This window comes from Enhydra lutris, unplaced genomic scaffold, assembly GCF_002288905.1.
Source record: "Enhydra lutris kenyoni isolate GAN:26980312 unplaced genomic scaffold, ASM228890v2 scaffoldscaffold13, whole genome shotgun sequence".
NCBI lineage: Eukaryota > Metazoa > Chordata > Mammalia > Carnivora > Mustelidae > Enhydra > Enhydra lutris.
This window is the reverse complement of record NW_019154097.1, coordinates 10035798-10058763: the sequence shown is the minus strand read 5'-3', so window position 1 is coordinate 10058763 and position 22966 is coordinate 10035798. Positions and strand designations below refer to the sequence as shown.

Here is a 22966-nt window from a genome sequence, read left to right as displayed (position 1 = left end):
AGTATGGTAAAGGCACTTGAGTGAGTGTGAAGATGAATTAACTTTAGAATACAGATTATATATGTTGAGGTCACTGTTGGAAATTAGAAGGGTGAGGGCAAGTGGAACAGCACAGTGAAGGGGAAGGGGAGATTAGGCAGGGTTATTATGGGAAGTCTTGCCTTGGAGTAACGACAAATAGAGACCAGTGCATAATTTCTGAGCAGAAAACAATGTGATAAAAGAGTAGTGTTGAAAATTACTTTCTTGGAAGGTAGTGGACTGGGAGGAGATTGGGAAGCTGGGAGTAGCTTGGTGTGTAGCATAGCAAATCCAGCGTACAGCGTAGAGTCTTGGTGGTGGTGGGTGAGCAGACATGAGATCTTTAGATTGGAGAAAATAACAACAAAAACTCTCATGTAAAAAACAAACAAACAAACAAACAAAAAACTCTCATGCAAGGTTGCTATTTACCACCCTAATAACAAGTCTCTGTTTTATTGCAACTCAACAGGCAAGTCCTAGGACAAATAATTCACAATTCTTCTACATCTACTTCTCAAAGCGAGGTTAACATACACACACAGATGCAGCCCTTTGAGTATGGGGGCAGCACAGTGAAATACAAAGCATCCTCTAAACAGAGCACTAATTCTGGCCGCTCAGAACAACCAGGACTAGGCTGTAGCTGAGGTCTCAGATGTCAAAGAAATCTATCCTGCCCTCTTAAAAAGGCCAAGGTCAAACATCTTTTGGCAGCCACTTCCAACTTTTCCTTGTCCTGCCCTGGTTTACCCTGGAGCATTTCATAGGCTAAAGAAGTCAGAGTGTATTTCTTGGTCCCAGGGATGCAATGACCGTCATGTGATGTAGGTTACCTTAACCATGGAACATGAGATGCACATTCTTGAGAACATGGCTCCTGGACAGGAAATAGCACAGCTAGAGATATGCTCTGTTTTATTCCTGCAAAATATATCAAGACTCAGCATTTTGGAAACTTACATGATTTTCCCCCATTCTTTACACTGTAGAGTACATATGGCTTACTATTCACTTCTCAAAGTCTCCTTGAGGATAAAGGACTCCTTGAAGCAACTATGCAACTAATACAGTATTAACATAGCACCCAATGTGTATTTTAAAATACACGTTAATGGAACTTGTACTATTTGTGCAAGTAAAGTAAATGCACCTATCCTTCTATTTTCCATGCATTATGGTTATAGAGTTGGCCTTAATTAAAAAGAAATCAATCAACCCACTCCTGCCAACCACCCAAGGCCACAGATCACATTTGAAGGAGAGAAGGCAGGTGAAGGGTATTAAATACTGATTAGGAACAATGACTTCAAAACGAAACAAAACAAAAAAGCTTATAACATTTGGACTAGATTTTTTTTTAAAGTTGAAATTTACTCTACAAATACTATGCTCAGCTGGGTATGCTGTGTATGCCCCTAGATTTGCTGATGACATCCTCCTTTAGGAAGACAGATGAAAATGAAATGCCTCACTTATTTCTCTAACAGAGTTAGAGAAATGGAGCATTGCAGTGATTTTCAATTTTTTTTTTCCACCAAAGACTCCTTTTGCCCGCTTGTTTTAAAATGTTGTCTACTGTGATGGTTTACTTTTTGTTTAAATTTGACTGGGCTAAGGGATGCTGATAAAATACTACCTCTTGTGTTTGTGAGGGTTTCTGGAAGAGATGTGCACTGGCATCTGTAGGCTAAGTCACCAATGTTGGTGGGTATCATCTAGTTCACTGAGGGTGTGAACTGAACAAAAAGGCAGAGGAAAGGCAAATTTGCTCTCCACCTAAGCTGGGGCATCCATCTTCTTCTGTCCTTGGACATCAGTGCTCCTGGTTCTTGGGTCTTTTGGGCTGGGACTGAATTACACCACTTGCTTTGGTGGTTCTTGTTTATAGCTGGCACGAGACGTCTTGGCCTTTGTTAAGTACATGAACTCATCTTTCTCCTCCTATTCACTTCTGCATTCTCAAACTAAAACAGAGGTGCTCTGTGTGTAAATTTTGGAAAGGTACCCAGGTGAGTATCAGGTGTACCAGTAATATTTCTTAAGCTGAGTGCTAGTTACATAGGTTTAGTTGTGAAATTCAGAGCTGCACACTTAAAATATGTGCCCCTTTCTCTTTTGCACACACACAGCTTAAATACAAGGAAAATGTTATCACAGAACTTTTGGCAGCATAAAGTCCTATCTCTTTAGCATGGCAACTCTCCCCTGCCTTAGCTACCTGCCACTTTCCCATCACCACACAACAGGAGGCTCACTCCATAGCTAGCAGGTCCTCTGATAATTCTGTCTTCAGACACTGTTCTCTTTTCTTTGTACTCATCTTTTAATCTCATCTTAAGCATCATCTCCTCTTGAAAGATTTTTCTCCTCCTCTTCTTCATGTGCCTCCCAGTTCTTTTATTATCCTCTCAGAAAACAACTGTGAACATTGCAATAACCTTGCTTTAAAAAATTAATCTTTTTGGCTATGCTTTATATAAGCAATGAATTTTCTATATGATCAAGAATTGTTTCATGGCGACTAGAATTTTGAGCTATCACTCCAGGTTTACAACCAAGGATGTTAAAAATGATGTAATTTTAGGAGGAATATCTCCTACGACCATGTCCCCACATTATGATGAAGTCAATAGCCACAGCTTCTGCTAAGCAAGAAAACCGTACATGAAATAGATGTGACTCCAGCAAAAAGCACAATGCTTAAGTGTGCATGCAACTATGACATACGGAAAACACTTCGCATTAGGGTTTCCAAAATACTGAGAATAGGTCTGAGAACCTTATTATTAGTTGAAACACTGGCCAGAGAACGATTTGTGTAGAATAAGTAAATCTGGGGAAATTTCTGGCAGGAGAATTGAGCCTTAAGTGCATTTCCAGTTACTTTTTCTGCTTTTTATTGGACTACAAACTCTGTTTTGACAGTTAACTGATGCTGACTACTTAATTTGAATGCAGAGAGCACAATTTCTATACATACACCTTCATGTTCACATGTGCACACACAAATATTCCCAAGGGAAGATGAAAGTGTGGAGGGGAGGTTCAGAATGTCTGTAATATAGAAGGGAGGTGTTTTGCTCAAACTATTAGATAGGTAGAATTATAGAGTTCCAGGTGATCTGGAATTCTATAGTAAGAAACTAAAGAATCTGGATTTAGCCCTAAGGGAACTATCCCAGAAAAGGTCACTACAGGCACACCTCGTTCTACTGTGGATTGCTTTATTGTGCTCTGCAGATACTGCGTGTTTTCACAAATGGAAGGTTTGCAGCAGACTAGCATCAGGCAAATCTCTTGATTCCACGTCTCTAAGAGCATTTGCTTATTTTGTGTCTCTGTGTCATATTTTGGTAATTCTTGCAATATTTCAAACATCTTCATTATTATTATATTTGTTATCCTAATCTGATTAGTGATTATGACTCACTGAAAGCTCAGAATGATGGTTAGCAATAGGTATTTAGGTATTTTAAAATTAAAGCATGTACATTGCTTTCATAGGCATAATACTATTGCACAGTTACTAGACTACTATGTAAAGTATAAACCTAACTTTTATATGCAGTAAGAAATAAAAAATTATATTGCTTTATTGCAATATCTGCTTCATTGCAGTGCTCTGGAACCAAACACTATCTCCATGGTATGCCTGCAGTCACAGGTACAACAAGTGAGAGCAATTTCTTTTAAATCCTTGATTCTAATTTTTAAGTGCAGTATTTATTTGACAGGATAGATTCTGAATGAAAATAACAAAGAACTCTTACACAAAGCAAAAAACAAAACAGGTTTAATGATTAAAACAGATGAATTAATAGGTTTATATAACCATCAACTAAGAGAAGCCCTAGAACCAGAAATAAGGATTTTAAAATCGCATGCAAAGTCTAGTTACCATAAAAACCAAAGCAATACCAAAATATCTGTTTCCTAGTATAGACTCCAGGTCTTTTTATTTCCAACTCTTGGTAGTCAAAATATGTACATTTTCGCATGCTACTGGTAGTGGAGGAGTAAGATTATTTGTATAGGACTACAGTTATGTTTCACAGATGGGAGGGCACAAAAAGAAGTATCTTCCTCCACTTTTTCAGGCCCATCTTGAAAAAAGGCACTCCCAAAGGTTCCTTGGTAACACCTTTGCTAGGCTTATTAATTACTCATATAATCTTTACATGTAAAATTAATGGTCCACTCATTTCACAGACCTGGGAACCACAAGATATTGGAACTGTTTCTTTAACTCACATGCCAAGTAACTGGCTTTCTTAAGCAAAGACCCAGAAAACCTTTGGCTATCAGTTTGAAAAAAAAAAAAAAATGGGGCTGTTTCCTTGAAAACTTAATCATGTGCTTCATTACTAGGCTTTGGCATGCACTGCCAAACATATTATGGAACATCATATGATGGTGGCAGGGGACACTCCTGAATAATTAATTACTCTAGTTTTCTCACTTCTGCTCCCTTGTACCAATGCAACTTTGTCCTTGTGCCTTTATTAATTATAATACCAAGTGCTCTGAACTTGGGTTTGACCTCTCTCCAAAAAGACGTGTGAGAAAAAAAGATGCTTAAATAAATTACTGAGTCCTTCTCTAGGATCATCAAAACAGAGAGTAATGGAAGTCTTCAGCTGCCTGTGGGCAGCTGTCCATCTTTCACAGAATCTTCAGAAACCATTTGCCTGAGGCCAAGGACAATCTGCTTTGTCACTAAACCTGACTCACAGGGAGCCATACTGAAACTGCACTTGGGTAGCTAGTCTCAAGTCCAACTGAGCTTGAGTATGTCTCTACATTTACTGCATCCATGTAGTGTGCAATTTCTGATGCTGAATAAGAGAGATGCGGCAATTGAAGGCTTCGCCACAAGCATCACATTCATGGGTTTCTTGGGTTTTTGCCTCTGTGTGGATCTTCTGATGGTTGACAAGGCTGCGCTGTTGACTAAAACTTTTGTCACACTTCTCACACTTGTAAGGTTTCTCTCCTGTGTGTATTCTCTGATGCTGAATTAGGCCCGAGTTCCGGCTAAAGGCCTTCCCGCATTCATCACATTTATGGGGTTTATTACCTGTGTGAACACCCTGATGTCGAATAAGATTACAAAGCTGACTAAAGCTTTTGCCACACTGTCTGCACAGATAAGGTCTCTCACCAGTGTGGATTCTTTGATGTTCAATAAGAAATGAGCTCCGACTGAAGCTTTTCCCGCATACAGTACATAGGTAGGGCTTTTCACCAGTGTGGATTCTTTGATGTTGTACAAGGTGTGCACTGACACTGAAAGTTTTTCCACATTCATCACATTTATAAGATTTTTCCTTGGGGTAGACTTCCTGCTGTATAACAAGACTGCAATTTGGATCAAAACTTTCCTTGGTTTCATTGTATGAATAAGTCTTCTCTCTGGTGTGGATTCTCTGATGCTGAATAAGACCTGAGCTTCTGCTAAAGGCTTTTCCACATTCCTCACATTTATGGGGTTTGTCTCCTGTGTGAATTCTCTGATGACGAGTAAGGTTGCACAGCTGACTGAAGCTTTTCCCGCATTCTTTGCACTGATAAGGTCTTTCACCTGTATGGATCCTCTGATGTTCAATAAGGAATGAGCTCCGACTGAAGCTTTTTCCACATTCGATACAAAGAAAAGGCTTCTCACCAGTGTGGATTTTTTGGTGTTGTATAAGGTACGTACTTAATCTAAAAGCTTTCCCACATTCTCCACATTTATGAGGTCTTTCCCCAGTGTGAATTCTCTGATGTTCAACAAGTAATGAATTTCGACTAAAGCTTTTCTTACATTTGGTACAGTGATAGGGTTTCTCACCAGTGTGAGTTCTCTGATGTTCAATAAGGTGTGACTTCCAACTGAAGGCTTTCCCACAGTCACTACATTTATGGGGTTTCTCACCTGTGTGAATCCTTTGATGTTTAACAAGGCTCCTTCTCTGGCTGAAGCTCTGTTTACACTGATTACACTGATAGGGTCTCTCTCCAGTGTGGATTCTCTGATGTCTAATAAGGGTTGAGCTCACACTAAAGGTTTTTCCACAATAATTACACTCATACGGCCTTTCCCCAGTGTGAATTCTCTGATGCTCAATAACAAATGAACTGCGACTAAAACTTTTTCCACATTCGTTGCATTGAAAAGGCTTCTCACCAGTATGTACCCTTTGATGTTGAATGAAATGGGCCTTCCGGACAAAACCTTTTCCACATTCTTCACATTTATGGCATTTCTCTTCTGAGTTTGATCTCTTGCGAATAATATTACTGTTTCCTCTGAACATTCTCTGGTCCTGGGCCAAAGATTCCCTTGGTATTTCCCATAAGAAGATACCTCTCTGTTTATCTAACCTACCAACAAGTTCAAAGGTTTCCCTACCTATGGGATCTTGGTCAATTTCACTTTTGATTCTTGTAACTATTACACCCTGTGGTTCCACTTCTTCCTCAATCTCCTCAATTTCTTGTTTCACAGTTGGCTCCTCATCCTTATCTCTGTTCAAAACATCTGGAATAATAAATAGAAAATAGATCAGCTGTGCTCTTTGCTAGCAAGCAGAAATGCTTAGGAAAGTAAGATTAATACAAATTAATCCACTACATCTATAAAATGTGAATGACTACTCCAGAGTATAGTAAAGATTAAATTAGTTTATATACACAAAACATTTAGGACAATGCCTGGAAAAGAATACAAGCTATATAAATAATATTAGTTATCTGATAAAATATTTTTCTTGGAGAAGGGGTATGAAAAGAGTGAGGGTGTGAGCGTGTATGTGTGTTTTTAAAGAAGAAAGCTTTTAAGTTTTTATTTTTTATTTTTTTAAAGATTTTACTTATTTATCTGACAGAGAGAGATCACAAGTAGGCAGAGAGGAGGGGGAAGCAGGCTCCCCACCAAACAGAAAGCCAGATGTAGGGCTCAATCTCAGGACCCTAAGATCATGACCCAAGCCGAAGGCAGAGGCTTAACCCCCTGAACCACCCAGGTGCCCCTAAGTTTTAATTTTTTTTAGTAATCTCTACACCCAACATGGGGCTTGAACTCACAAACCTGAGATCAAGAGTCACATGCTCCTCTAACTGAGTCAGCCAGGCACACCAAAAGGGTGTTTTTATAAGTAAAATGATGAGTTAGTAGGGCAAGCAGAATTGGGAGAAAGTCCTGGTAAATCAACAATTAGGCAAGGTAAGATGGGGAAACAATGAAATAGAACAAGTAGTAGTATAATGAAGTATTCAATCAAGGAAGAAAGGATGATGCAGGAAAAAGAAACAGTAGGTTCAGGAAAATATGAGGTAAGACAGCATTACTGAACCAGGAGTAGACCAAATAACTGACAGAAATGAACACAAAATGCTGAAAAGGATAAAAGACAAAAACAAAAAACAAAACAGGGGAAGTAACAATTCATTCATTAACAAGAATTTACTTATTGCAAACAAAAGCATTCCAGGTGTGTGTAATGATTCAGGATTCATTATCTTTGAAAGATAATTCAAAGATAATGAATCCTGAATCATTACACATGGGGGACATGAAGTTCCCCACCTAATAAAATGAATGACAAGTACACTGGGGAGAGAAAACATGATAAAATATTTAACTAAAGTACTTCTGTACTGAGACAAAATGGCCTTTAAAATAAAATAATGGGTTATTATGGACACTGGGGAGGGTATGTGCTATGGTGAGTGCTGTGATTTGTGTAAGACTGATGATTCACAGACCTGCATGCCTGAAGCAAGTAATACGTTATATGTTAATAAAATTTTTTAAAAATGAAAAAAAAATAAAATAATGGATTGGAGTGACAAGGAGTCTATGATACAGAAAGACATAATAAAATAAATACAAAAGGAACATGGTCACAGTTAATGAAAGAAACAGAGAAAATGCAGTCTGGGGTAACTTATGCCCTCACCTACCACAAATTCTACCACATTCTTCAAGTACATACGTTTCTCACCCTTCTAATGTAAGAGCCAAGTTGGAACCATTTAGTTCCAACTGAGAGTCTTTAAGACATCTGAGAAATGAAAATCTTACATGTGTAGAAGGAAGGATAACATAATAGTCTATGATGAAATGGAGTGGCATACAGAACTCGAGTCTGCCTCTGACTTTTTCCCCGATTTTCCCTCTCTTGCTCTCTGCTGGATAATTCCACTAGAAGAACTGATCGGTACCAGATATATACATTTGGCCCTAAACAATTTCCTTTTTTAGACTTCCTCTTTTCTCTCAATTTTCTAATTTTCTATCTTTGGAGTCATCTCTGAGTTTTCTTTTCACTTAGTTCAAACCAATCATTAAGTTATTTTATTCCAAAAAAACTTCTCTTATTCCTCTAAAAAATTAGTAGAAACTTTATTTCTCTTTATGCTACTAATAGTATTATATCTTAAATTCACTTGAGAGGTCTGCTTTCTTTCACACAGTGAAAGAGGATGAGAGAACTCCCTGAACTTTCTGCCTCCTGCCTATAAAATTATCTGCAATGGTACATGAAGATATATTCCATTCCTAACCAAAGCTAATTCATCTACCTTCTCTTGATCTCCCATGTCTCTTGAGGATTAACTACCATTGTTTCCTCTTTCTTCCATCTGTTCTCCATTGCCAACATATTTACATATGCTCAGCATACAAATATGCCCAACTTTATCTCAAACCTGAAACCCTTCTCTTAATGAAATCTAAGTTTTGAAATAAAATCTTAACTCTGTAGGTCTCCCTTTCCTAAGTATGTTTCCCATGCCCACCTCTTCCCCTACAACCTACTGTGAAATATGGCTTCTGTTTCCAGCATCTAGAAAAGCTTCTTCTAAATCACCAATGACTCTTGAGTAACAAATAAACATCTTCAGTCCTTACTCAGCAGCATCTGACACTGTTGACTAGTTCCATTTTGACACTATCTGGTTTTGCTTTCTATGCCATTATATTCTTTTAGTTCCCTATTTCTTCTTTGGCCTTTTCTAGTAAATTTCCTTCATGTATTTCTCTTCCTTCATTAACTGTTGAAGGTTACCGTTACCCATATTTACATTCTTACCTTGCTCTCTATATATAGTCTGGGTATTGCTATTTACCTGTCTCAAAAAGGGCTTACAATTAACATGATCATCACTATTTGCTGTCATGTATGTCTCCACCTCCAATCATCTTCTCTTGACAGGCATCTTCATCCATTACCCAGAGCAGAAAATCACCCTAGATTTCTCCATTTTTCTTATTGGTAAACAATCACCAAAGTCAAAGATTCAACTCTCTAGTATCTACCTTCTTTCCATGTCTTCCCTGGATTATGCAAAAGCCATCCAATAAGTAGTCTCCATACTACATCTACTCCACTGCATCCAGAGAGATGTACATGAAATGGAATTCCAGTCACATCACCACCTGTAGATTCACTAGTACTCCATCACTTGTGAGAGCAAATCAAAGCTCTTTCCACCATGATACTCAGCATTTCACAAAAGGTTCTCTAAATCTCAAGTCACCCTCCTACCCACTCTCTCACACTGCAAAGTGGGCAAATTGCTTAATGCTAATCTTATTTTTTTTTTAAAGATTTTATTTATTTATTTGACAGACAGAGATCACAAGTAGGCAGAGAAGCAGGCAGAGAGAGAGGAGATAGCAGGCTCCCTGCTGAGCAGAGAGCCCGATGCGGGGCTTGATTCCAGGACTCTAGGATCATGACCTGAGCTGAAGGCAGAGGCCCTAACCCACTGAGCCACCCAGGCGCCCTGCTTATGCTAATCTTCTATGCCATTTCTTTGAACATCTCATTTTACTAAATGTCCCCTAACATTGTTTACCTGGCAAACTCCTGGTTTCTCTTTAAGATTCAATTCAAGTAACAGCTCCTCTACAAAGCCTTCACTAAGTCCAAGAGGCAGACTTAGATGTTCTGTTTTTTATTACCAGCCCTCATCCACAGCTGCATTATAGCTATTATATGCACTGTTATTGCGCTGTATTTACCTCCTCCATGGGACTGTAAATTCCTTGTGAGAAGGGGAAGTCTCTTTATAATGTTTACCCAGTGTTGTTGTTCTAGGGTTTTACTCAAAGGAATCAGATAAAATTGTTGCTATTTGCAGACAATATAAATGTCCATGTAAAATTTCTAAAAAAAAAAATAAGTTAAATATAATAGTAACAAGAAAACTAAGATATAAAATAAACAGTGGTAAGTACTTACTGCCAAGAATAAACAATTAGTAAATGTTATAGAAAAATAAAATGTCTTATATGGTAATAAAAACCATAAAACCAGGAATAAGTCTCATAAGAATTGAATGAGAGCTTTGAAAATAAGCCATAAAAATTTTCTGAAGGATGTAAGACAGATAAATAGAGTCAAGCAAATTGCTAAAGAGATTCAATGTTATAAGGACCTTAATTCTTCCCAAACCAACTTATGAACCCAACTATATTCCAATCAAAATCTTATAAATGAATAAAAAACCTTAATGAATCTAAATTTCAACTGGAAGAATAAAGAAAACAAGTGTATCCTAAAAAAGAATATAAAAGAATGATTTACCGTATCAGACATAAAATGTAATACACTGCTTAAGTAAATTAGACAGAGAGATACTGGAATGAAAATAAATAGGTCAAAGAGATAGGTAAAGAAAACAAGTGAGTTTTGGCTTCCACACAGAGTAGTACAGAAAGGACTATCCATTAGATCTGGGCTTGGTAGCTATAATCACCTTCTGAGGTCTCTGCCATGCTTTTAGTCTATGCTCCCATCCTGTGATTATACAGCTAATTTGTAGAGAACTGACTCAAAGTGCATCTCTACCAGGAATTAAAACTGAAATAGGCAGTTATCCTGAACATGACTAGAATTGTAATCTATCAACTCAGAAGCTATAGCGACAGAAGCATGTGGCTATGAGGAGGAAAGACTATAGTCTACCAAGAAGAAACAGTATGCAAAGACAGAGTTCCTTCCTGACTTCCTGAGCAATCCAATTTCTGTGTTTCATTTTGTTTTGTTTTAAAGATTTTATTTGTGAGAGAGAGAGAGAGAGAGTGCATGCCCACAAGTGGGAAGAGTGGCAGGCAGAGGTGGAGAGAGAAGCAGGCTCCCTGCCGAGGAAGGAACCCGATGTGGGACTCGATCCCAGGACCCCGGGATCATGACCTGAGCCAAAGGTGGCGGCTTAACCGACTGAGCCACCCAGGTGTCCCAGATTTTTATTTATTTATTTGACAGACAGAGATCACAAGTAAGCAGAGAAGTAGGCAGAGGGTGAAGCAGGCTCCCCACTGAGCAGAGAGCCCGATGTGGTGCTTGATCCCTGGACCCTGGGATCATGACCTGAGCTGAAGGCAGAGGCTTACCCCACTGAGTCACCCAGGCACCCCTTGTTTTTGTTTTTAAAGTAGGCTCCACAGTAGATCTGGAGCTTGAACTCATGACCTTGGGATCAAGACCTGAGCCAAGGTCAAGAGTCAGATGCTTAACGAACTGAGCCACCCAGATGCCCCTGGGTTTAGTCCTTTTCTGACATCCAGTTGCAGTCGTGCTCATATATTCTGTGTGCCACCTCTGTCCCTACAATAAGTTCTCTTGTTGGTTTAAGCTAGTTTGAGTTGATTTCTATAATCTTTAATCAGTTTTAATACTATGGTAGCTGCAGAGAGAGAGAAATGGCAAGGAAATGGTGAAGTGGAAGTGGCTAAACTTTAGGCCATAACAAGAGTTACCATACATTTTCTAAAAAGGGCCAGACAATAAATATTCTTGGCTTTGAGAGCCATATAGGCTCTACTGCAAATGTTCAACTCTGCCACTACAGCATGAAAGTAGTAACAGATAATACATAAAAATAGGCACTTTTTTAAAAAAAGGTTTTATTTATTTATTTGACAGACAGAGATCACACGTAGGCAGAGAGAGAGAGGAAGGGAAGCAGGCTCCCTGCTGAGCAGAGCCCAATGCGGGGCTTGATCCCAGGACCCTGGGATCATGACCTGAGCCGAAGGCAGAGGCTTTAACCTACTGAGTCACCCAGGCGCCCCCAAAATAGGCACTCTATTCATAAAAATGGACAGTGTGCCAGATCTGGCCTGTGGACTGACCACAGCTGCCAATCCTAGTATCCAAAAGTGTATAGGAAGAACAGTTTTTTTGGTAAAAGAATGAGAGAATGGGGAAGAATCCTGCATTCCTAGCGCTAGCACAGTGCTTGATTAACTATTTATTGAAAGGATGAGTAGTTGAACAAACAATTGAGGAAAGAATACATAATATATATATTCTAAGAATATATATAATCTAAGAAGAGAAACAATGAGTTTAAGGTCTTACAGGAACAGCAATTCCCAATTCTGTCAAGATCCAATATGGCTCAAGCAGACTAGAAAGAAGTCATTAAAACTGAAGACATACATTTCAGTTGAAAGAACTGGAAGACTTGGGGTGCCTGGGTGGCTCAGTGGGTTAAGCCTCTGTCTTCGGCTCAGGTTATGATCTAAGGATCCTGGGATTGAGCCCCACATCAGGCTCTCTGCTCAGCAGGGAACCTGCTTCCTCCTCTCTCTCTGCCTGCCTCTCTGCCTACTTGTGATCTCACTGCCTCTGTCAAATAAATAAATAAAATATAAAAAAAGAAAGAAAGAACTGGAAGACTGAGAACTGAGATCAAGCTGTCAGTTGTATTATTAACATAGTTACTGAAGTGTTTAAAGAAAAATCATCATAGAAAGGAAAGGTACGAATAAAGGACCAAAATTAAATTTGGAAGAGAGCTGTACTAACTAAAGAAGCAAGATGATGTGCAGTAAAACACTACGTTAGAAAAAATCAAGTAATCGTGATCTTTCACTAAGGGAACTCTTATCAAAGGAATGGTGACAGAATCTATAGATGAAAAGATTGCAGAGGGAGAAATAATAACCAATAAAAAGCTGTAGTTCAGCTAAAATGGGAGCCTGAAAGTAGGAGATCACAGATGGGCTCACTGCCATGCCTTCGTCCATATGGTACTCACATCTAACAGTAGTAGGGGCAGGCAAGGCTGGGCATATGTCTGGTTCTATCAGCCAGGATACCATATGTGTGGATAAAACTGGCAATGACTCAGAGACACCGTGGCATATTGGGGGAAAAAATCAGCAGCTGATATGACTGGAGATTGAAGTGGTGTGCAAAAATAATATATGACGCTAGAAACCCAAGCAGGGCTATTTAGAGAGGTCCTAGCAGGTACAAGAAATTAAGATTTTTATCCTTTAGGCTACCAGGAATTGTAAATTATAAGCAGTTAACTAACAAAATCACTTTGGTGGCAGTAAATAGAATATACTAAAAGAAAGGGAAATTGGAGGCAAGAGGCTAGTTTATGGACTAATGCAGTAACTGGTCAAGAGATACTGAATCTTGAGTATATTCATTCATTCTATTACACAAATAATTAGAAGCATATAATATATATGCTTCTGTGCTGAGCATATAATAGAGTCATGTTAAGTAGACTCTATATATGGTTCTGCACTAAGTGCTGGAGAAATCAAATGAAAAAAATATAGTTACTGTCCTCATGGAAACCAGTCTGGTTAGAAAAATAACATAAAGAATGATTAGAGTACAGTGTGATAAATTCAACAGAAGTGTATACAGCAGCACAGAAAAAGGAGTACTTAATTCCAAAGAGAAGGGCCTTGAGATCTGAATGGGTTAGTTGAGATTTGCCAGGTGTGAGTCATTTACATGGTCTTCAAAAGAAGATGACAAAGATTTTAGCGCTCTTAGAGAGGCTAAAGAGTACAGTGACAGCTGTCAACATTTATATTATACTTACTACATGCTACTCAAGGTCCTAAGTACATTACATATATTAACTCTGTTAATGCTCATAGTAACCCAAAGAGGTAAGTACTATTATTATTGCCATTTTGTAAAAAAGAAACAGGCATGGAAAGATTATGTAATTCACCCATGGTCACAAGGCTTGTAAGTGGCTGAACCAGGATTTTTACTTAGGCAGGTAAGCTCCAGCTGCTTCTCTTAGGTGAAAGTAAGATTTGGGACTTATCACATAGAAGTAGGTGATGATCTGAGTACAGATAAGCTTTGCCAAAGAAGGCATATAAATTGAGAGGAAGTGTGAGAATGCAAGGCAACAGAAGGAAGCAACAGTTTCAAATATCTGTAGAGAGGTGAAATAAAATAGTGTCCAAAAAAGAGTCTATTGCATTTGGCAACTGGGTTATTACAGACCAATGTTAAACAATTCAAGGGGAATGGCAGAGGCGAGAAAAGGGGCTTAGAGATAATAGAAGGTAAAGTACAAAACACACATTAACTACTTTTACAAAAACTTGGCTATGAAGTGAATGAGGAGGTGACAAGGAGCAGCAAGGAGACTGTGGCTCAAAGGATCACCACCCCCTCCCCTCCTTCCCCAACTGGAAGAGTTATAAATATACCTATTATCAAAATAAAGTTACCAGTGGAGTAGGAATAGAGACTAAAGTTGTAAAGGGGGAAAAAAAAAAGATGACAGATGGATAGATTCTTGGAGAAGCGAGGAAAGAGGAGTACTCTTAAGCATGCACATGAAGGGCAGAGAAGGTGGGAGTTCACGTTTAGTAGCCTCTATCTTCTCTTTGCCATAGAAAGTGAAGTCCACTACTGAGTGATGGACCCAAGGAAAACTTCTTTAGTTTTTGGAATAGTCATTAAAAAGAAGAAGGGAAAGAGCAAATCAATGATAAAAAACTGGCTGAGATGTAAAAACCCACGGCAGACTAGAAGAAAAGCCATGCATACATATACACAGGGCATCAGTCCTTTCAGTTAAAGAATTTCTCTTGCTGTATTTAGCAACTCTGGTAGGAGAACAGGCAGATTTTATAACCAACACAGAATCTGAAGTTTGCAGAATGCAAAGAGGACAATGACAAGGTGGCGAGAGAGCTTGCTGGCGGTTAATTCAAATGTAGGTCCATGGATTAGATGAGGAGATGAAGTTAGGACAGGACTGATAGTCTGGCGGGGAGAAAGGGAGAAGTCAAGAACAGGAAACATGATTAAGAATAACCAGGTGTAGGAGGAAAGGAGTAGGAGAGGTAGAAAGGTAAGAAGTTAGAGTAAGCTCCACATGGGCAGAGATGATGTCTGTTTTGGTCACCCCTGTTTAGTTAATCTAAAATAATAATAATGTCTGCAAAATTTTTGAAAGAGTAAGATATCAGGGTTTAAGATTTGCCGGCTTTGACAAAATTGAGGGTTTGATCACTTATGTGAACTGAACAAAAAAGGAAAGCCAGGTTCCTGAAGCGAATAAGGTCAGGGAATATAGTGAGGGTTAAGTGATGACTACATCACTGATTGCATAGGTGAGCATACAGAAGATTCTGAAATGTGCAAAATCTATGTGTGAGGGACCAAGACATGTCGACAGATGACAGTGAAAAGGAATTGAGTGGGTAGAGCAAGACTGCTGAGGCAAGGAGAGAAATTTTGCTTGAAGGGTTAAACCAATGCTTCGGGAACAGCCCTGAAAAGGTAGAAGAACATAACTTCTCCCTTCTAGCCTTGAGACAACGGATAGGGGGAAAAAAGAGGATGCAGGAAAATAAGCAGCCTCTGCCAGGGAAGTGGTGTCCTTGGGAAAGTGCCAGTTTTCAGTTAAGGCCAGGAGGGGTAAGGAACATTATGTGAAGAAGAACAGGGGCTCCAGAAGGCAGAGTGAAAAGGGGTGGGAGGAAATCAGTGGGAGGATGAGCCAGGAGGGAAAGTACAGAGCAATATGGGAATGAGATTATGAAGATAAGAAGCCAGAAAGGCATGTATTTTGGTTATTGCAAGGATGCTAGGGATGACAGGCATGGAAACAATTAATGGCTGAAAGGTTTGAATCAGAACTTTGGAACAAAGCAGTTTTGGTACTGGTAGTGGTCCAAGTGTTCTCAGAGTCTGATTTCTTATAGCCTCTCAGATATTTTAACCAGAGAAAGAAAAGATTCTTACCCAGTGAGACCAGGTTTCCATAATTCTCCATCATGACATCTTTATACAGGCTTCTCTGTGCTGGATCCAGATAATCCCACTCCTCCTGGGTAAAAAACACAGCCACATCCTCAAATGTCAGCAAGCCCTGAAATAGTACGATTTCTGTGGTCAGTTCTTGTTGTCTCAAGGACAATTCTACCACTGAAAGTAGAAGAAATCACTTATCAGGGCCGGGAAGGCTAGGAGGAACATGATAACCAAGAGTTCCAAATGGGGCCCAATTTTGTAACAGAAAAGCACCTCAAACTAGATGATAACTGAACTGGATCCTTGTCGTCAGTAGTGCTGGTCCTAAAGATAGAGCTTTTCTGGTTTAATAATTATACACTAACATTTATTCTAGTAAGCTGCCCCCAAACTCCCCAAGTTTCCTGCACTAATTGCCCAGCTCCAACTCCACCCCACTGGCTTGGGACCCTGTTCAATTCCATGAACTTCTCTAAGCGTCTACCTTGGGTCCAAGCATCGTGACAGGCGCATAAAACACGGGGGAGGTTTAAAAATGGTGCCTCATTTGGAAGAACTCATAAATGAGGGCGCATGTTTGGAACATTACTAATTTTCTTCACCTGATTTACCAAGTCGCTCTTTAAAAAAAAAAAAAAGGGCCAAGTGGGAGCACTACGGGGTACTTCCCTGCACACATCGCTGGCCCTAAAGACCACGGTCAGGGAGGTTGGGCAGGGGGGTGCGGAGGCTCGGCCTAGCTCCGGTTCTCTCGGTGATACCCAGAGGGGGACTTACCTTTGGCTCCGGCGGGGGGCTCGGGGAGGCCATCTCCTGGACAGAAAATCAGGGCAGGAATCCGCGGCGGTCGCACGGAAAGAAGCCTCTCGTTAAGGCCTACCCAGCCTTTAGAAATTAGGCCCAACGAAGGCGAGGCCTCCAGGCTGAGTATGGCCAGGTCCTGCCTTGGTCCCCGAGCGGTCACGACCCCAGCGGCATATCAGACGCGCTCCTTGGCCGTCCCCCAACCCCAAATTCCCTCCCCGCCTAGCTGCGCAGACTTCCAGGCCTCGCTAGAGCCTCCTCCCAGTTGCCAGTTCCTCCTCCTTTCAGCCAAGGAGCGCTATGACCGCCCGCCCCCGGACCAGAAGGCGTCACCCGGAACCTTCCGGGACGCCCCCCAACTACAACTCCCGTCATGCTCTGAGAGAACGCCTCGGTCCAGCCTCTGCCGGCAATGGCCACCGGACTACATTTCCCGGCGTGCGAAGGGGGAGGGAGAAGCTAGTGGCACTTAACAGGAGAAAGGGAACATCTACCACTAAGCTTACATGTGACTGGCTGGTCTTGGCCCGTCACTGCCCCCTGAGGGCAGAGCGCTAGCAAGCCGCTTTTTTCCGAGATGGCCGCACTGTTAGCGTCCGGCGTTACCAGAAGAGGCCTCACGTGGATCGTCTTAGGGGCACCACGCAGAGAATTTTGGTCTCGACTCAGGTAAAGCGGACGGTTGGATGGTGGGTCTCGTTCAGGGAAAGTAAGGAGAGAAACTGAGGAGGATAAAAGCACGAATTCGAAGGCGAGTGCCATGCCCTTGAGACGGGACCCTAGTCCTCCGCTTAGGTTAGGGTTAGGAGTCCAGAAGCGTAAGCGCGGGTCTCCTGGAATGGTGGGGCCCAGTGTTGCCTGTTTTGTCATCTGATCATGGAGATACCGCTCTCTTTCCCTCCCACTTCGCTCATTAATTTATTAAGCAAACAGTACGGACCACTTGTTCCAGGCACCGCGTGCGGAAACAAATGGTTCGTTTGGAACGAGCAATATAGAACATGAACGTGAAAGCGCTCGGTAAACGAAGTTCATTTGCGCGGTGTCTTTCTTCACGCGCCAGATTCAGAAAGGGAGTGTGGCCTCCTCTTTTTGTTCGTTTGTGTATTCATTGATTCACTCAACAGACAGTTACTAAACGTCAGGTCTGGGTCAGCATTTCCCTAAGTAGTTTACAGTAGCGAAACAACGCCCCTTCTCAGAGTTCCAACATATGAGGAAACTGAGGCTCCATGGAGAGGAAGTATTTTGCCAAAAGCAGGTTAATGGCAGAGCTGGGACCAGAACCCAGGTCTTTGATTCCCCGTCTACGGCTTCTCCCACAGCACCCTGTGGAATATTTTGAAGGTAAATCTGTTTGACTCACAGTGTTAGGACCTCAAAACTTGTGGGAACTTCAGGGAACAATTTATGCCCTCAGGGTTCAAGCAAAAACTCTTTCCATCCGGAAGGATTTTTTTGTCATCTGTTCATGGATTTATTAGCTTCCCCTCTTTTTTGGTGAGTAGTATTATCTCAAATCTCCTTCAGGTTTGTTTCAGTCACTCATTCGTCACAAATTTATAGAGTGTCTACTCTGTGTCAGATGTTTCTGTGTTAGGGATACAGTTGTTAGTAAGTCTGACTAAATATTTGTCTTCATAGAGCATATATTCTGATGGAGGCAAAAACACAAACGTGGGATATAATTTTAGAAAGTGGTAAATTATGGAGAAAACTAGAGCAGTGTACTAGATAACTGAGATGGGAGGAATGGATTATATTTCATTCTGATGGTACTACTAGAGTAGTTTGGGGAGAAAATAGGAGGTGATGAAGTAGACACTGAAAGTGTAGACAACTCTGGGAGACTGGTAAGAACATAGAGTCTAAGGGGTATTTTTGTTTTTCTTTGAGGATGGGAGATTTTTAACAGCTTATTGTGTGCCCTGGGAACACTCTAGCAGGTAGAGAGAAAATGATAAAGAGTTGATGCAGAATGAGGGCTAAATTGCCTGAAGAATCTTTAAGTAGGCGAAGGAAAATAGTGCAACGATCCATATTCTTGGCCAGATATCCATCCATCCAATCCATCCATCTATCCTTCCTTCCTTCCTTCCCTCTTTACCTTCCTCTCTCTCTCTTTCTTTCTTTCTTCTCTCTTTTTTTCCCCCCAGACATCTTTTTTTCTGCCGCCTCCCATTTCTGTAAGGATGACCCATCCCAGTCTGTTACCAACTCCATGGAAAACAAGAGTCAGATCATGAGCTAATATTTCATTAAGCACTGAAGTAGTGTATCAGGCAGATTTCCTGACATTGGCTCACGTACTCAGTAACAGTTATTCAAGTAGTTTTCAAAGGACTGCAGATCAGTAAAACAGGTCTTCGTGATAAATAAAACAGGAGTTTATAATTTGGTACAGTGGTTTTTAACCAGGGATAATTTACCCATCTGGACATTTGGCAGTGTCATTTGGTTATGACTAGAGGACAGGAATGCTATGGCATTTACCCTACCCTGGACAGAGGCCAGGGATGCTGCTGGACTCTGACAATGAACATGATAGCCCCCTACAACAAAGAATTATCTGTTCCAAAATGTCAGTGTTTGAGTTCAGAAACCCTGATCTGGTAAGAGAAATAGAATGTAAAAAAATTAAAACTCAGGTAGGATGCAATATAATGTGCTACAGTAGAACAGAGGAATTTGCAGTTGTATTTGGGCAAATCAAGTAAAGCTTCTTGGAAGAGAACAGTTCTGTTCTAGGACTTAAAGTAAGATTCTATAGGTGAAGATGAAAGATAGGCATTTCCAATAGGATATAACTTGAGGTAACACATGACACCAGGAAAGAGGAAGACAGAATGTAGTAGTTTAGTTTGGGTAGGGCATAGAGTGTATATAGGAGATTAGGAGATGAGGTTAGAGAGGTAGATTGGGTTTAGAAACTGGGAATCCCAGGCAAATGATATATCTCTTTACCTGTTCTTGGAATTTTTAGAGCATATAAAATCTGTAATTTTTTTTCTGGGTGTACCAGACCAATTCAGTTATAAGCTTCCGAAGGCAGGTACCTACCTATCTTATTCTCTCCACAGGGCCTGGGAGAGTAGTAAGTGTGCATATTATTTATTGATTTAGATAGATAAATAAGATTGGGTCTGGTGTTCATCAGCTTGTCAGCTACATTAGTGCAGCTAACCAAAGATTCACATATTTGCTTTTGATCATTCCAGAAAAGAAACAAAGCCAGTGGTGGCTGAGACAGTGGAAGAGGTGAAGAAAGAACCTATTTTGGTGTGTCCACCCTTACGAAGCCAAACATACATACCACCTGAAGATCTCCAGAGTCGTGTGGGATCTTGTGTCAAAGAAATTTTTGGCTCATCTGTACCTAGTAATTGGCAGGACGTGTCCCTGGAAGATGGTCATCTGAAATTCGGTTTGTTGGCACGTTTAGCTGATGACCTGGGCCATGCAGTGCCCAACTCCAGGCTTCACCAGATGTGTAGGGTCAGAGATGTTCTTGATTTCTATAATGTGCCTATTCATGATAGATCTAAATTTGATGAACTTATTGCCGGTAACCTGCCTCCCAATTTAAAAATCACTTGGGATTACTGAGCAATTCAGAAGAGGAGCATGTTGAAATCATTTTGTCCTGAGCAAGGGGTTGGTTATTAGCCTTGATACTTTACCATGTAAAATGCTGTCAGAACTGTTTTCTAAACCCACTTTTTCTGTGGAAGAATGAATTACCTCTTTTTTTTCCTCATGTCATGAATTAACAGCAGGATTTTCTTTTTTCACATTTGCTGAAAAAAAAATTTTTTTAATGGAATCAAATCACCAATTGTGTATGAAAATTTCCTTCTCTGGAGGACACAGTAATTAAACTTGTTCCTACGATGTGAGGCTATTATATGTTCAGACATGATGTTTATTCTTCATAGGCATAAAACATGTTTTATGCAAAAACATGTTTTAATCCTGTTAGGACTCTTAAATCTAAGGTGGTATTATGTATAGGATAAATGCAAATAAGGAAACTTGGATATTTGTAAAAGAAATGTAAAAATCTATGTTGTTTATTTTGGCAAGTTGTTTCTTTCACTGCTTTACTTCACAAATAGAAATAGAAAATGATAGTGTTCATTCTAGATTAAGCTCTTGGAATTAAAGTACATTTTTTGAAGAGTGTTGTGTGTTTTAACTTTTTTTAAAGTGAAATTTGCTTCTCTGTCTTGTCATTTCCTTAATTTAAGTATTATGAATGAAAAAATTAAAGTATATGCCAACTAGGAAATGCTATAACTTTTTTAAAAATAGGAGAGATGCCAGATTCTATATCTAAGTGAATATTCTCTTCAAAGGAGATGATGCTTATGTCAAATCCTTTATCTTTTCTGTCACTTTTTTCTGACAGAGAAGGGGCATGCACTTTAGCTGGGCAGGGGGTGGGATGCAGAGGGAGTGGGAGAGAGAATCTTAAGCAGTCTTCATACCCAGCATGGAGCCATGATGTAGGGCTTCATCTGATGACCTGAGCTGAAATCCAGAGTTGGCCACTTAACTAAGTAACCCAGGTACCCCATTTTCTGTAACTTTAAAAGTGGCTTTGAGTACCTAGCGATGTCCACTAGGGCGGTCTTTGCAGACTTTGGTGTAGGTACTCAATTTGTGGAAATACTCAAGTAGCTAGTTACCAGATAGTTCTGAACTACAGATGTTAAGTGAGGAAGGGATTAAATTAGGAATTCTTTTTGTTTAGACTTCAGATATGGCTAGACAGTAATAAGACGGAGAAGGAATTTCATGTATTTTATCTTGACCACTAATAGTTCTGAAAGAAAAGTGATAGTTTTTATATGAAGGAAATTGCATATATTCTCTCTTCCAGGGTGACTTCTTTGAAGTGGGCAAAAGTCAGATGGTTATATAAATTCTGGCATATTAATAAAATTGGTTACATTATGGTCATACCCATAAATGTCATCAGCAGACAATGAGATTTTTAATAATCTGCACATTAAAGAACATCAGAAGTTTCCGAAGCCCTGGAGCTTAAATATCAGAGCTGATAAATTCCTTCTGTGTGAGAAAGTTTCTGTATGGAAATAGTTGAATTTAACTTACAGGATTTGATTATCTAATTTCCCACACATCTTTTACTTCTGGAGACACAGAAAAATGTGCAAAGGGCATGATGGAAGTAATAGATAGTAAAGGGAGTGGAAAAAACACTTGGTTTCACCTGGAGAGCTGCAAAACCCAGCTGCATATGGGTGTAAAGGCAGAAGGACTTATTTCTTTGTAACCTGGAGCAGTGTTTCTCAAAATTTAACGTGCATATGAATTACTTGGAGATCTTTTTAAAATGCAGATTCTGATTACATAGATCAAGAATGGGTCCTGAGCTTCTGTATGTCTAAAAAACTCCTACACAATGCTGTTCATGGTTTGAGTAACATGATCCTAGACCCTAGTATTAAAGTGGGAAAGTACCATCCCTGAAGCAGTGGTCCTGAAACATTGAGCTAATGGACAAGATAAACCACCTCCATTAATAACACTAGAAGGTGTCACTGTTTGACAGTCCAATGCAATAAATCTATCAATGATGACCTTTGGTTTTCCTGAAAAGTTTACATTAGATTTGCTAACTTGTTTACTGAGGTCACCAAGCATGATATAATTATAAATGGTTAACATTTTAAAAAATTAAGTAATTGCTGTATAAAAGAGTTCTCAATTATAGTTAGCTGGGCCTTTCAACTCAGTAAATATATTTACATAAAACCTGGTAATAAAATATTCAGTGTTAATAGAAATACATTTGCACAGACAGTTGTATTTCAAGCCACATAAATAGACTTCTCCCTCTCTTCTTTTTTTATTTTAACATCATTTTTCTGATTAGAAAAAGCACATTTTTAAAAATTTGGGAAAGCAAATACCATTTTGGTCTTACTACTCAGAAAATCACTAACATATTGGTGTATTTCCAAATGAAAAGAAACTTTTTTCCTATATTTTAAAACTTACTGTCACATTGTCCTGTTCCCTTCACTTTACGATCATTTCTGCTTATATTAAGATAGTCTTAAGAGTAACAAATTTGACTA

At 39.7% G+C, this 22966-nt stretch overlaps 2 protein-coding genes across 4 annotated transcripts; one reads left to right on the top strand and one right to left on the bottom strand.

Annotated features, from left to right (window-relative positions):
• Nucleotides 1–3795: 3795 nt before the first annotated feature.
• On the bottom strand, nt 3796–17433 carry LOC111145723 (zinc finger protein 189). Of its 3 annotated transcripts, none has more exons than XM_022500878.1 (3): nt 16833–17433; nt 16047–16173; nt 3796–6547 (listed from the first exon to the last, which is right to left on the bottom strand). In XM_022500878.1, the coding sequence occupies exons 1-3, from the start codon at nt 16863–16865 to the stop codon at nt 4827–4829; spliced, it is 1881 nt and encodes a 626-aa protein (XP_022356586.1). In that variant the 5' UTR covers nt 16866–17433; the 3' UTR covers nt 3796–4826. The 3 variants fall into 3 exon arrangements, with proteins under 3 accessions (XP_022356586.1, XP_022356587.1, XP_022356588.1); XM_022500879.1 differs by having other exon boundaries at nt 3802–6547; nt 16047–16131; nt 16833–17427; XM_022500880.1 differs by having other exon boundaries at nt 3802–6547; nt 16047–16128; nt 16833–17427.
• Nucleotides 17376–21036, top strand: LOC111145728 (mitochondrial ribosomal protein L50). Its single transcript, XM_022500885.1, has 2 exons — nt 17376–17528; nt 20078–21036. The coding sequence occupies exons 1-2, from the start codon at nt 17437–17439 to the stop codon at nt 20463–20465; spliced, it is 480 nt and encodes a 159-aa protein (XP_022356593.1). The 5' UTR covers nt 17376–17436; the 3' UTR covers nt 20466–21036.
• Nucleotides 21037–22966: the final 1930 nt, after the last annotated feature.